This window comes from Quercus suber, unplaced genomic scaffold (assembly GCF_002906115.3).
Source record: "Quercus suber isolate HL8 unplaced genomic scaffold, Cork oak 2.0 scaffold_116, whole genome shotgun sequence".
Lineage (NCBI taxonomy): Eukaryota > Viridiplantae > Streptophyta > Magnoliopsida > Fagales > Fagaceae > Quercus > Quercus suber.
Window position 1 is genome coordinate 620,598 of NW_027069581.1, and position 15,029 is coordinate 635,626.

The following is a 15,029-nucleotide window of genomic DNA, read 5'->3' on the forward strand; positions in this document are numbered from 1 at the left end:
TTGTCCTTTATTCTTGAAGGTGATTCAGATCATGTCATCAAGTCTCTTAGCTACAATGATGATTCTTTTTCTCCCTTTGGTCACATCCTTGCCTCAGCCAAAGCCTTAACAAATTCAAGTAGGATATCTTTTTCCTATATACGTAGACTTGGAAATTCTGTTGCTCATAACCTAGTTAAACATGCTAGACATGTTAGCGATTATTCGATGTGGATGGAGGATATTCCTTCACATCTTTATTCTGTGCTCTTAGCCGATGTTGGCTAAACCTATTTCTAATAAAATTCCCAGGTTTCATTCTCAAAAAAAAAAAAAAAACAAAAAAAAAAGGCTTAAAACCTCTTTAAAAACTTTTATTTAACATTTTAAAAAAAAAAAAAAAAACAAAAAAAAAAGGCTTAAAACCTCTTTAAAAACTTTTATTTAACATTTTCTTTTGTTTGTGTGTACACAAGCACATGCATATGTGAACAAGCATATTAATCATAAGGAAAAGTTAGCAAATACCCACATTGGTTTATATAATATTTTAAAAAACTTTTTATGAAAAAAATAAAAAAGTAACTAATTTTTTTTAACAACTTTTTATATTTTTTATAAAAATGATATTAAACATTTCTTAAAATAGTCCATTAAAATTGTCTTAAGGGCATCCGTGAACCAGAATTACTAGGTCCTTAATCTTAAATTACAATTTTTTTTTTAATTTTTGCTCGGTAGGTTTGAATCTAGAACATATTAATTTCTCTCACCCCCACCTCTTATGTTATAGCCCAACAGACACCCTAAGATTAGTTAAAACATTTAAATCAGTACGTCATAAACAAATATTAAGTCAAAAGCTCTTCAATTAACGTGGCAAGGTATTAAAAATTTTAAAATTAAAGTATCATGAATTAAATTCTCAAGATGATGAACACATGGGGAATCGCTGAAAATTGAGCATGTACTACGAAGTTGGAAATGATGGTCATCAGTCATCACTACTCGCTAGTGGGTTCTCTTCTCCTCTTTTTTGTCTAGTCAGTCGGTTTGTCTTCGTGGGTCCTACTTGTAATCTTAGGTGGCAAAAATTTACTGGTCACTGACTCATATTGATCAGATTAATATTACAGAGTAGAGTGGATAGGACTCAGGAGCTGCACCCTTTTCAAATTACCAAATATTCACACTCTCTTCCCATTACAGAGTTACGGTTACCTTTGCTTGTCTTCCCAAAGAGACCCAAGTAACTGTCACTCTTATCTCTTAGCCTCACCACATATACAAAGCAAAAGCAAGAGCGAGAGTGAAAGAAAGAGTCTCAGAAATATGTCACTTTTCCAGGTGAAACGCTAACCCTGCAAGCTACTTCTCTTTCTTGAACCGCACAAACTCTTTTATATATATTCTTCATTACCGCTGTTATTTATTGTCATTTTTTTTTAGCTCCCACCTTTGGTTATTTTATTTTATTTGAATTTGTGTATCTATAGAATGTTAAAGATTATGTTACCATTGTCTTTGAAAAGAAACCATTCCATTGTATTCTTTTAGGAAACCAGTGTAACATGTCATGATATAGACTTATTTTTAGTGTTTATTGGAAGATGAATAAACTGAATAATTATGCCAAAGAAAAAAGAGAGAGAAAGAAATGAGGGTAACATGTCACGGGATAGACTTATTTAGTGCTTAGCAAAGTTCTCATTGAAGGATGAAATTATCAAATTTAAGCTCATTAAGATTGCCTGGCTTGGTTTTAATTTTTCAAATATCTATATTGAGTATTGACGGTTATTTTTGTTCTCAAATTTGTATTGATAACTACATTTTAATTGGTATAGGCATTTGTGGGTTCAATGCGAAAATTGTTATGGGTTATATATTGATTGATGACTTGGTGCTTATGTTGCTATATAATGTATGAATGGGGTCATTTGGACATAACAACAGGGCGAAAATGTGTAATTTGTCCATCTTCAAAGTAGCATTCATCATTGAAGTGGACATTATTGTTGCTATAATTTCTAATCTGGTGTTCTTTTGAATTGTCAGTGTTAGTGGGACACATAGCTGAATGGGATTAAATGTATTCCTCCTTGTTTCTAGACAATATTGGAATGCATAGATACCAATGGCCACAATATATTGTAACCTAAACACAGGGTCTGGTCTGAAGAAACTCAATGAATACCTTCTGCATCGGAGTTACTCAAATAGGCAAGTTTCATCTCTCTCTTTTTTTTTTCTTTTTTCTTTTTTTTTTTTTTAAATCCCAAACATTCTGTAATTGTTCTTATGAGACATTGATTTGTGTGGTATTTCTATTATGTTCTTTGTCCTTAACGATTCAAACTACAAGATATCAATGATGAGATAGTTCATTTGTTATACTTCTGAGCTTCCAAACTTCAAATGATGATGTTTCTGCCGCAACTGAAAAAAAAAACAAAAAAGAGGGGGGGTCTTATTAAGTGATGACATGAAATACAAAAAGGAAATAGTCATGTATATATTCTGGAAAGTCCTTAGGCACTAAATTTAAAATTGGAAAAAAGGTGTAAGTGTAACACACTAATACTAAGAACGAAGCCTAAAGCTGACTGTTTTTATTTCATTATAAAGCTAACCAATCATAAAAGGATGCTATGGCGTTGTTCATAAGGATAACGTACAGTTTCTAAAATTTTCAAAATGCCATAAGCATAAAGCATCAGAAAGAAAAACAAAATATAGTGAATCATGCAAAAAGGAACTTAAATGAAACAAATTTTTGTTGTAAATGGGAATAAAAACAAACTGTTTGCAAAAACATTGACTAAAATGAAACATTGTATATGACATTTATCTTAAATGTCATTTGAAGATACCAAGAAGTTATCTATGAGTTCTTGAATAGCATCTTAGAAAATTGAGTTCTTTCTTATTCTTCAAAGTGTTGAATATAGTTTAAAACATTGTAGTTGAAGTTTGAAGATACTTTTAATTTGTGTAGAACTCATCCAATATGGCCTATTGTACAATAAAAGTACAAGGTGTAATGCTTATGATCCAATTTTTTGAAACATATTATTCTTTTGCTGGCATGCCTGAATCTTCCTGATTATTATTTGATATTTATACTCCAATTTACTTTTTTGTGAAAGAATGAGAGGGGAAAGTGGGCTCATTTCTAATTTTTCTGCATTCACTGACATTTCTCATTTTTTAGGTATCATCTAAACTCCAAAAGATCATCAAGCTTCTTCTGTAACAGTAAAAAGCATTTCCATACCACTTACAGAAGAAAATTGAAAATAGAAAAAGGACACCAATCTCAACAGGTATCTTCAGAGAGAAATGCAGACTATTCTGGCACGACTACTGAAGAAGAAAAAGAAAATGACGTTTCTAAGGCAATTTTGATATGGAGGGCAGTTAAATTACCAATGTATTCTGTTGCTTTGGTTCCTCTCACTGTGAGTTCTCTAACACTTTGCGTTCTAATCATTTTAGAGTGTAGTTGTTAGCATTACAGCAATTTTATTTTATCAAGTGAATATGTTGTTTTACCCCTGTTAATTTTAATTTTAATTTTCAAATTCTTCTGATGTGATCATATAAAATATTACAGAAAAATAAGCACACGAATTTTTTAAGGATGACTATAATGGAAAACAGAAAAACCAACCCTGTAATAATTTATGACGAGGTAGAGTAATACGAATTGAAATTTAAATTAGGGAAAGTCATTAAAGATGGTTTGTATGTGAAAGGAACAAAAGGAAAAGGGAGACAGATAATTATGTGGGTAGAAGTTAGAAGGAAGGACATGGATGTTAAAAAAGTAAATAGGGGTATGACCTTGTAAAAGGCTGAGGTGGCATAAAAGGATCCATGTATCTGACTCCAATTAGTTAGAGGATTAAGAGTTAATTGAGTTGGGTTAAATATATTTGTATAAATTTATTAAAATGCCCAGTATCCTTCCTTCTTATGGTGAATCCTAAATCAAGGGTTTTGCTAGCAAAATGACAGTTTTAAAGTTGGTGGGAATTTAGGAAGATGACTATTGAGATATGGAGGGACTGAGCCAGTAAATATTTCTTCTTTTTTCTACACACTGCAATATACTATTATTTGTCTCTTTCTGAGAAATATGAAAGAGATATTACTTAAGGCCTTCAATTTCCAGTGCTGAATTGGTGAAACAGTCTTTATCAGACCCTTCAAATTTTGTTTGTTGCACACTCCCACACTAAAGCAATGAATTCTAATTGTGTTATAGACACTGGAATCAAAATTTCAGTAATGCACTCGTCTATCTTGATGTTTTTCCCTGTAGTTTAATTGTATGCACTTTGTGTCTTACTCTATTTAGTGTCCACAAACAGGTAGGTAGTGCGGCTGCTTATTTTCAAACAGGCATATTCTCCGCTAGGCGTTATTTTGTTCTCCTGGCTTCCTCAGTTCTTATTATCACATGGCTTAATTTAAGGTGAGTCATATTTACTATTTCAGCTAGTGAGTTGATTATGACTTGAGTCTGAGCAAGCTTAACTGTGAGAGAAACTGCTCATCTAGTAGGGCTTGAAAGATGATATTATCTTTCTTTTTGTTTATAATAATTTTTTTCTTGCTTTTACATACATTTATAGTGTGAGGACACGTATATATGGAGTATATGATGTTTTCTTAGCAACCATAGTGAGTCCTTAAGTTTTTGTCTTGCCAAAAGCAGCTGTGCTTCAGTCTGCTGTTGGACTTTGAGCTTCTTGCATTTAGGTCGAGTCCAATGCTGGTTGCAAACCCAAAATAGCTTTATCTATTCTGCACCTTTCAAAGCTCAACATTCCAGAATTTATGAGATATGGATGACTGAAAAAGAGTATTAATTAGGCTCAGCTTCTTGGAAAGGGATGTACTTAGATCTTGGCAAAACTCTTTTTGCTGTAAGAAATCTCTGGTTTGAAGCTAACTCTTTCTTTGTGACAATGAAGGGATGATGGGGTGCCCACTAATTAATCAACTATAGGGCCAAAGTGTACTACATGATACTAGTTCACCCTATTTCCAGCTTTCCTTGCTGCTTTTCAAAACTTCTTGAGTATTTTATCTCCCAACAACAGTCTGGCTATATTATCCTAATTGAGAACCTTACTATAAGCTTCAACCAAGTCTCAGGCCTCTCATATATGAGCATTAATAACATGGAGGGCTTCATCCACAGTTCCTGATAGTCCACTACAAGCTAAATTAGAGTCTTTTTCTATTCTTAAATGATAGGATGGCCTATATCTATGTTTCCTAATGATCTCCTAATAATCTGTACGTGCTAATTAAGTCTTTTACTATTCTCAAGCTATAGGTCTCAACAAATGGCCAACTTTGCAGCTAATTGTTATATCCTGGACAGTTTGAAACTCCCATTTGACTTATACTTCACCTTCAGAACCTTTTCCAAATCCACACTTCCCCCCAAAATTTTTTAAAAAAAAAAAAAAAATTAATAGTATATATAATTACCCATAGATAAGAGCTTGCTTTCCAACCCGCTAATTTTTGACCGACCCTTTCCTTTAGGTTGCAAAGACTTGATTCTTTGACCTACCAATAAGAGAAGGGAGGCCAAGATATTTAGAATGCCTTGAATTTTGCATAGGGCCCAGTATATTAAAAATTTCAGTGATAAGGAGTTGAGGATATGTTTTCTACTAAGTATTATTATTATCATTATTATCTTTAGATGATAAGAAATGAATACATGACCTTTTCTTGAGTGTAAGAAACACATGGATTGATGCAAATGGTACAACTAAATAAGATTTGAAAATTTGGCATCAATTTTTTTTTTTTTTGGTTCAAATTAAATATATTAAGGATCCATTTGGCATTACAGTAGGATATTGAATTTTAACTGGAGATTTCTAAAGTTTTGTGGCATGTCATGGTCATTTTGGAGATTTCACAATTATTGTTATTGCGATGATTTGAGGGCATTTTAGTAATATTAGTGGTTTAAAGGGTATTTCAGTAATATTGGAGGTTTCAAAGATATTTTGATCATTTTGGAGGTTTTAAGTTTATTTTGTTGATTATGTATGTTTAGGGCTGTTTTTTTTTTTTTTTTGGGGGGGGGGGGGGGGGGCGGTGGGGGTGTTCACAATAGGGTTTGTAAGTAAATTTTACTAGATTCACTTTGGACATAAGATTCCAACAAAAAATCACGAGCCAGGTTGACTGTATACTTAGAAGCGGCTTTCTTGTTTTATTCCACCATACACCCTTTGAGACTTAACTCGTTGGATGAAAGACGTGATGCCTTAGATTTTATAAGGATTTTCAATTGTGACTAGACTAGTTCTTTTGGGGTATAAGCGCATATGTGGAAGACGCTTTTCTTTGGGTTGTGACAAATTATATATTGGCATTGGACTAAGCATTGGACTAAGTCCCACATCCCTTAGGTAGGGAGGTCTTGGGCCTTATATGGAGACCTATGTGACGGGATAGGGGAAGTCTATGTCTTATATGGAGGCCTTGGACTCTAATTGGTATGAGGCCTTTTAGAACCATGAGAGATAACCCAAAGTGGACAATATCATACCAATAATGAGTTGGGGTGTGATAAAAGATTTGAATTAAGGTGGTCCTAGATGACCCTATCACTCTTTACACCATATACCATTTGAGGCTTAGCTCATTGAGGACGAATGTGGATTAAGGTGGCTATTGAGGAACCTGGCACCTTAGAGAAGACATTGCATGCCAACTTGACCTTGGATAGGGATCAAGGCGCCTAAATTTAGAGCATGACCCCCTCAAGGGAACATCATGAGGATTGTGCTCAGAGGGTTTATGAGGTAAATGATATGATAACATGTGTCATCAGATCCTTTAGGGTTGGATCAAGCTTCCCCGTAAATCTCCACCTATAAATAGAAGCGAAGTTTAGCTTCATATTACAGGCCACTAGACAACAAAGGTGGCATAAGGCAGAAAACATAACCTTGTGAACTGAAGAAGAGAGCATGTCCATAATCCATATTACTAGTCATTGATTTGTATAAACCAGTTAATGAGGGTGTGACTCTCCTAATTGTTTGCATGTGTAGCATTGGAAGTCTAAAATCCGGTTAAGGCTTAGAATCTCCACCCTATCTCACAGTTATCTTGTTTTGCCTTGCCCGTTGAACGCAAATTTTCTGTTTCACTTTTTGTATTCTATTTTATATTTCACCAATTACAACTTGACATGTTATTTGATTTTTTTCCTTTCATTATAAACTTTGTATCAAGGCCAAGGCATTTTCCAACCAAAATATTAGGAATTCATTCCATAAGGTGCTTTTCAAGCCTGGTATGAGTTTTCAGATAATCTAAGTGGTAGTTGGGATTTTGTTCAGTTGAAGTGGAAAGGAACTCCACAACCTAGCTAGCGGATACGGTCATCCCTTGGCAAAGTTAAGCAATTACCACAACTTATTAGAAAACTAAAAGGTGTAATGACTGCCCAAATTAGAAAACTGAAAGGTGTTATATATATATTTTTTGTTTTTCTACATAGTCACTGTAAAAAATTTACTCAACCGCCTCTCTGTCAAATTTGACTTAAATCAAGTGTGTAATAAATTGATAATAAAGTAAAAGACTAAATTGCTACCCTTAAATTTAGTGTTTCTTTTACACTATTTTTTGGTCATCCAAATGCTATATTTTCGGGCATCCAATTTATACCCTTAAATTTCATGTTTTTCTGGTAATGTCATCTTTAGGTTTATAACCTCACATACAGTTTGTTAAGATGTGAAACATGTACTAAAAGTTGCTCTTCTGGTAATTTAATGTTTCAAAACTATTTGCTTAGTCCAGCAAACTGTCCAGCGTGCATGAGACTGGTTATTTGACAACAAATTTTTATATCTCATAACCCTCAATAGGATCTTTGCTTTATCATGATTTTGAAATTGAAGGCATGGAATGTCTCAATAGAATATAGGCCTTGGAACATATTTTTTAGTGACTGCTCTAGCCACCACTAGTCCAGCAGCCAATGCAGCTCCAAATAAAGCATGCAATCTCACACAGTAGTACTTAGCCATGAAGATCTTCTGTTTGTCCTGTAAGAGAAAATTTTATTAACTGAAGTCAAAGCCCAATTGAAGTTAGTATGACAAAGGACAAAGAATAGAATATTTATCTCCTTTGCTTCCAGATCTGTCACCATCCATAAGCTTCCCAGTAAAAGCTCAACCAAAAATATATGATTGAGAGGCTAGTGGACTGTAGTTTTAAGGAAAATTTGCATCTTCGATTAAACCACTATGTTCCTCTTATCCCAATGGCAAGACATGATTGTGAAACCATATTATGGTTAGATCAGAAAAAGAGGTTGAAACCTCAAGCATCTTAGAAGTTTACTGCTGACCTTGTGGTTATCTTCAACATATCTAACTACCAGTTTTCCCATGGGCAATGTCAGAGCACAGAGAAGCTGGGAAAAACCATGATTTAGGAAAACAATGATGAGAATATCGTTAAAATGAGTAATCAATATGGCAGAAAGTAAGAGGTAGAGGAAATAAAATGAAATAAAGTGCCAATCTGCCGAAGTTAAATTTGTATACATTACCAATTTGAAGGACTTACAATACAAGTAAAAGGAAGGGCCTTGATTAGACCAAAGGCAAACAACATGAAGTAAAGTGCTATGACAGCAACCTTCACTACACTCGAACCTCTTTCGGTGCCAAGCCTTACCTGCATATAAATTGAAATACAGATAAAATGCCATTATTTGTTTCTCTGTCAAAATTTCTAAAACGTTAACAGCTATGTTGCACGGACACTGACACGGACACGGACACGACACGGACACGGACACGGGGATACGGCAATTTTGAAAAATAAGGACACGACACGGCGGGGACACGGCGGTTAAATAATTAATTAAATTTTATATTTAGGCATATTTTTAATATTTTTAGACATAAAATACGTTTATATCTAGAATTTAAATTATGTAAAAATTACAAATAAATAAATTAACACTTTAATTAATACAATAATATACATAAAATGTTTATAATACAAACTAAAAGTTTAAATAGGCTACGGTGAAATACTAATAATAATAGTCAAAATAATAATATAAAATTTGAAGTTGAAAGTTTGGAAGTGGCTTTCACGTGGGTTGGCAGGTGACACACAAAACAAAGAGGTAATATATAAAAAAGTATTATAAAAATTTAAATGAACAGAAGAAGAGAGAAGGCAGCTGGTTCTGCGAAGAAAAAGAAAACGAAAAAGAAGCAGAAGAACAAGAAGAAGGAGAGAGGAGGAGCTCGCCGATCGGAAGGGACAGGGTACGCCGGCACCGCGTCGACGTCTATGGATTTCTCCGATCGGCCCGATCTAGCTCCGGCGAGGGACAGAGGGCAGCGGCAGCGGGCAGAGGTCAGAGAGAGGGCAGAATCTGTGATTTTTTTTTTTTTTTTTCACTGCTCGCGCGTCGGATGCGTCGGATCCGCGTAGGCGCCGCGTCGGAGCCGCGTCGGAGCCGTGTCGGAGCCGTGTCGGAGAAGCGAAAAAAAAAAAAAAAAAAGGGACACCGCCGGACACCGGAATCTGGCGCGTCGTGGCCGTTCCGGTGTCCGATACGTGTCGGACACCGACACGACGCCAAAAATGGCGTGTCCGTGCAACCTAGGTTAACAGGTTAGCTAGAAGAATATTCACCAGAGGGGACATTTTTCCAACTGCCTTATCTTCTTCCACCTAAAACATTGGTAATTCATGTCAGCTGACACAGTCAATCAAGGAGGGTTAAATGCAGAATAAATTGTTATAGAAGTAAAATACCTGATGAAAGTGACTACAGAAAAGAATTAGGGATGTTGTGAAGCCAACAAGGATTGAAGCAGAAAGAATTGTACCACTTAAGGGAAGATAGTTCATCTGACTGTCAAAACCACCTGAAATCATTATTATAACTGTGCCAAAAAAAAAAACTCTTAAAGGTATGGCCTGTGATTATATAGGTCAAATAACCTTGTGCTGCCTTGTAAGAGGTAAAAAGCAGTACTAGCAAATGGCCCAAATGCTGCAAAGCACAGGGGCTCTCCCAATCCTTGGTAGCTTAGCCGAAATGGAGGGCACTGCAAAAGAGACGATATTGAACGGATGTGAAAAACTTTGTTTCTCATTTCTCATAAGATTTGAACCTAAGACCGCCACAACTCAGTCCCAACCATTTGGGAAACATATGTGAAATTCTGGTTTTCCTATGTATTGTGGGGGAGGCATTCGCAGTTGTGAAGCAAATACCTCAAAAGCCAGGAGTTTGATTTGAACCTCAGTTCTTGAATTTTTTTTTTTTGGGATTATAGAGTATTGGCTCCAATGGGAGGGGGAATGGGACATTTAAACTATCAGTTCCTGCAACTAAAATGTGGGATTATTTTTTTCTTTGAAAAATGCAATAGGCATGTCTATACCTGATATATATAACCACAAATAATCGCACATGCCAGTGATATTATTGAACGCATATTTCCTGCCTCCACTGATGTCCATGTCAGCCCCATGAAGCCAAGAGCAAGAAATGAATAAGCAGCAAGTAAAGTTACTGTACGGCTTCCCGAATGCATTATAGAGCATAATTAGGAAATTGTTATTGTACATTAAAAAGAAGAGAGAGAAAAAAAAAAAAAAAAACCTTCCACAAACAAATAACACTTACCTTCCAGCGAGGTTTACAACTGATTCTCTTTTGTTTTTATCTGCTCCTGTGTCGAAATCATAAACGTCATTGCTGAAGAGGCCAAAGGATGGTAGTTAATATAGTCCTATCACAAAGATAATTAGTACTAAGGAGTCAACAAATTTCAGTCATGAAGATAGCGAGTTGTGTTGGTATCTTGACTTAAACCAATTAGATGGACTCTACAAACTAATGCAGTATTTTTCTCTCTTGATATAGTTTCAATGGATGAAACTAGACATGGAGTTAATGTCAAGTTAGAAATTTGGATAGATGCTTCAGAATTTGGAAGTGTTGGACTGATTTGGACTAAAACATAGTACATGGAATGCAATTATAGTAAAAGCAGAAAAAATGATGTAAAAGTTGCAAGACATGATGGGCCAGAGATACTAACAGTTTGGATCAATAATTCATAAGGATGAAGAAATTGAAGAGGATGTGAATTATAGGACGAGAGCAGAGTCAATGAAAGAGATAAGCACATTAAGGCTCTTGTGTGATCGTAAAATACCCCTGGATCAATAATTCATAAGGATGAAGAGATTGAAGAGGATAGGGGTGGAACTACACACATAGTTGGGGGCTGCCCTAATTTTTTTAAAGTTAATGAGGGGTGGGGGGGGGGGGAGGGGGAGGGGTGGGTGGCAACTCCTACAAATTTAAGAGCACCGCTGGATTAACTTAAACATTTGAGGAGGCCAAACCCCCCCTATTTTTTAGGCTAATCCTTTTAAAGTTTCAATTGGGGGGGGGGGGGAAGAAATCCTCAGCAAAGCAATGGCACAAACAATCCCAGCCTATACTATGAGTTGCTTCCAACTCCCCATAGGTCTATGCAATGACATGGAAAGAATGATGAAAAACTTTTGGTGGGGCCAAAGGCAGCAAGAAACAAAGACCAGTTGGGTTAGCTAGAATAGATTGTGCATTCCAAAGGCAAAAGGTGGTTTGGGGTTCAGAAATTTGCAAGCCTTCAATCAGGCAATGCTAGCTAAGCAAGCTTGGAGAATTCTCACTAACCCGAGCTCTCTGGTGGCCCGTGTGCTCAAAGCTAGGTACTTCCCCACTGGTGATTTACTAAATGCTAAGCTGGGTTCTTCTCCTTCTTACTCCTGGAGAAGCATTCACAGTAGCTTAGAAATTATTAGACGTGGAACCCGGTGGAGAGTTGGAAATGGGAAACAAATACATATATAGGAGGATAGATGGCTCCCAACACCTTCCACTTACAAGGTCATCTCCCCCCAAAACCATTATCTTGAATTCCCTATGGTCTCTTCCCTCATTGACACGGATACTAAATGTTGGAAAATAGATATCCTTCATTCTACTTTTCTACCCTTTGAGGTAGAGACCATCTTAAAGATTCCTTTGAGTCACAACCTACCGGAGGACAAGATTATTTGGATTGGGAATAAGAGAGGTGATTTTATGGTGAAAAGTGTCTATCACATTGCTCATTATCTGGTTAAATCCAATGAGGTGGGTGAATGTTCCTCTGGGGACCCTTGCAAACTGCTTTGGAGGAAACTTTGGTATTTACACCTTCCTGCAAAAGTAAAAATCTATGCTTGGAAGGCTTGTGTCAATGGGCTTCCTACCTTTGAGAATATGAACATAAGAGGGATTAATAGTAGCACTGCTTGTCCTATATGTAGCTTGGGAATTGAGGACATCAGTCATGCTTTCCTCCATTGTGAAGCTACCTCCCTTGTTTGGAGTTACTGGGCTAATCAATCTCGTCCTCCCTTGTGTCTCATGGGGTCCTTCTTAGACACGGTTCTGCTCCTACTCCAATCAAATTCCTCACATGTCTTGGACTTATTTTTTGTGTTATCATGGGCTATCTGGTCTAATAGAAATAAATTAGTGCATAATGATTCCCCCTTTCTCCATCTCAGGTGTGGTTGTTGGCAACCTGCACTTTGGAGGATTTCAGAAAGGCCAATTCTTTGGCCCTCATTCCATCAAGCCAATCTTCAACTAGATGGGAGACTCCTCCCCAGGGAGTCTTCAAAATCAACGTTGATGGGGCAACCTCAGATGAGGGGAAGAATTCTAGCATAGGAGTGATTATTAGGAACTGCAAAGGCCAAGTTGTGGCAGCCCTCAGTAATTATCTGCAAGGCAGATTTGCTGCAGATCAGGTAGAAGCTTTGGCTGTGGAGCAAGGCGTTTTACTTGCCCAGGAATTGCAGCTGTCTAATATCATATTGGAGAGTGATGCCTTGCTGTGATTCAAGCCATTAATGACAATACTACAGGAAGCGATTTGGGACACATTCTGTAGGGAGTTCTTCTGATGCATGAGAGTTTTGAAAGATGCACTTTCAGACATTTGAGTAGAGATTTGAATGTTGTAGCGCATGAGCTTGCTCAGCTTGCGCGTAGGATTGGATCTTCTTGCATGTGGAATGGGTTACCCCCCCTGCTGTGTCTGAGTTGGTCCAAGAAGATGTATTGTATTTGGTTTAGATCCTGTTGTATTGTCTCTGTTTGTACTCTTTCTAGTGTTAATGATATAAATCTTCCTCTTTAAAAAAAAAAAAAATCCTTATCATCGAACCAAAGAACGGGTTTTAAGTTCCATTAAATTATACCGTCTTGAATCCTAAAACAAAAGCATAAATAATCCATCAAATGCTGAGGATGTATTAAAAAATTTCAGATCAATATTAATTTCTTTCGGACATAGCTTCCTTTAAGCTATCAAATGCTATGGTAAAGGAGCTTTATATTAACAACACTGCAGACAACAAATTTCATAATTTTTTTCACAGCTTCTTGGTGTGAGAAATCGTGATTAGTTCAGCATCACTTTTATTGGAACCACTGGCATCACTTTTGCTTTACACCAACAAAATCATAAAACCAAATTTGAATAAAATTGGCAGGTCCTTCGCTTATAGAGATTTCAACAATATCATAGAAGAGAGTTTGCTCTCCCATTCCTATCCATCGATAATTATCTTATGTATCCAACACATACATCATCTCTCTCACAACATGTGAACCTCACATGTGAGAGAAATGATTCAATTAATTGGATGTATAACATACCTTCTCCACCCTTAAGTCTAAACCAAGGAGAAGGGTGCGTGGGTAGGAAGCAAAGAAGTGCATCATGATGATATTCTTGGCCAAATGGTTAGTTGTGTGAAATTTGTGGGAATTAATTATTTCTCCTAGTTATTGATCTCAAAAGAGGTTTGAGTTCAATTTGTAAGGCTGTTTAAGTTAAAACACTATTAATAGACGTTCATCATACAAACTAGATATGCACACCGATTGATTCCAATAGCCAGTTATTATCCCAGATTGTATGGATTTAATTGGATTAAATTCTATAAGTTGTATTGTGAGGACATATACTAAACCCCATGATGGTTGTCTACTAAATATATTGTGACCAGATAAAAAATTATGATTTGTAATTGTAACTTGACTAGTTCTTTTCGAATATAACACATATATGAGTTATGTTTCCTCGTGTCGTGACAAATGATGTCAATTCTGTATGTTTCCTCATGTCGTGACAAATGATGTCAATTCCCTTTCCAATTATTTGCCTTCATCGATTCAAGACCAAGATACACTTGAATGTAAAAAATAACGTGAAATGTTTACCGCATGATAACCTGGAATTAGCCAGGTGAGCAAGTAGCACTAATTGATATTGCAGTATTAATTGTTTATACTACATACTAAACCTTGAACAATAAAATTCCGAACATTCTCCTGTCGAGTCAGGATGTTATTCCGACGGGATTCACTTTATTAGACAATGCATGGATGAGCATTCACAGTCTCAGACAAATTAACCATGACTTACATCAACAAGAACAAAAAACACACCATCAACCCTGCTAAACATCTGGAAAATTAACCATGAAAACTATTTAAGGATGCAATGCCTGAAAGTACAGATTATAATTCTTTCTGAAAAATCAATCTACTAAGCTATTTGCCATCCACAAGAAGTCCCCGGAAATTATAAATTCATAGATTCAATCTTCCCATGATCTCAGTCACCAGTGTATAGCCCCTTTAAATAATTAAATCTCATACAATTATATAAAGTGATCAGACCATGAAGGTGAAACTGAGTAAACAGCCACTTTATTCTTTTGTACTAATGTAACCAGTGGTGACTGCAGCAGTTCTTGGTCTGCATACACGATCATCCTATCATATGCAGCATCACATACTCAGATGACTGCCAGGGTTCTTAGCCCTTCAGATTCGGCAGTAATATACTGCTAAAAGATCATAAAATCTAACCCGAGTAACAACTCTTTTGATG

The 15,029-nt window shown here is 36.1% G+C and overlaps 1 protein-coding gene and 1 long non-coding RNA gene across 4 annotated transcripts; one reads left to right on the top strand and one right to left on the bottom strand.

Annotated features, from left to right (window-relative positions):
- The first annotated feature begins 1,127 nt into the window (after positions 1-1,127).
- Positions 1,128-4,610, top strand: LOC136068470 (uncharacterized). The gene is made up of 4 exons (XR_010629816.1): positions 1,128-1,326; positions 2,038-2,202; positions 3,194-3,440; positions 4,356-4,610. It is a non-coding gene; the product is annotated as an uncharacterized LOC136068470 (long non-coding RNA).
- A 2,990-nt stretch (positions 4,611-7,600) lies between these two features.
- Positions 7,601-10,803, bottom strand: LOC112029288 (2-carboxy-1,4-naphthoquinone phytyltransferase, chloroplastic). Of its 3 annotated transcripts, none has more exons than XM_065775635.1 (8): positions 10,703-10,803; positions 10,458-10,596; positions 10,012-10,118; positions 9,823-9,922; positions 9,700-9,738; positions 8,611-8,721; positions 8,390-8,455; positions 7,601-8,081 (listed from the first exon to the last, which is right to left on the bottom strand). In XM_065775635.1, exons 2-8 carry the CDS (start codon positions 10,545-10,547, stop codon positions 7,947-7,949), a joined length of 648 nt encoding a protein of 215 aa, XP_065631707.1. In that variant the 5' UTR covers positions 10,548-10,596; positions 10,703-10,803; the 3' UTR covers positions 7,601-7,946. The 3 variants fall into 3 exon arrangements, with proteins under 3 accessions (XP_065631707.1, XP_065631709.1, XP_065631708.1); XM_065775637.1 differs by having other exon boundaries at positions 10,458-10,525; positions 10,703-10,796; XM_065775636.1 differs by having other exon boundaries at positions 10,458-10,588; positions 10,703-10,796.
- Positions 10,804-15,029: the final 4,226 nt, after the last annotated feature.

Excerpts from the sequence above, each read along its gene's own strand:
- LOC112029288 (XM_065775635.1), bottom strand. The coding sequence starts at position 10,547 with ATGGGGCTGACATGGACATCAGTGGAGGCAGGAAATATGCGTTCAATA. Across the intron at positions 10,119-10,457 it reads TTTGTGGTTATATATATCAG|TGCCCTCCATTTCGGCTAAG; the intron begins GTATAGACATGC and ends TCTCTTTTGCAG. Across the intron at positions 8,722-9,699 it reads TTGGAAAAATGTCCCCTCTG|GTAAGGCTTGGCACCGAAAG; the intron begins GTGAATATTCTT and ends ATTTATATGCAG.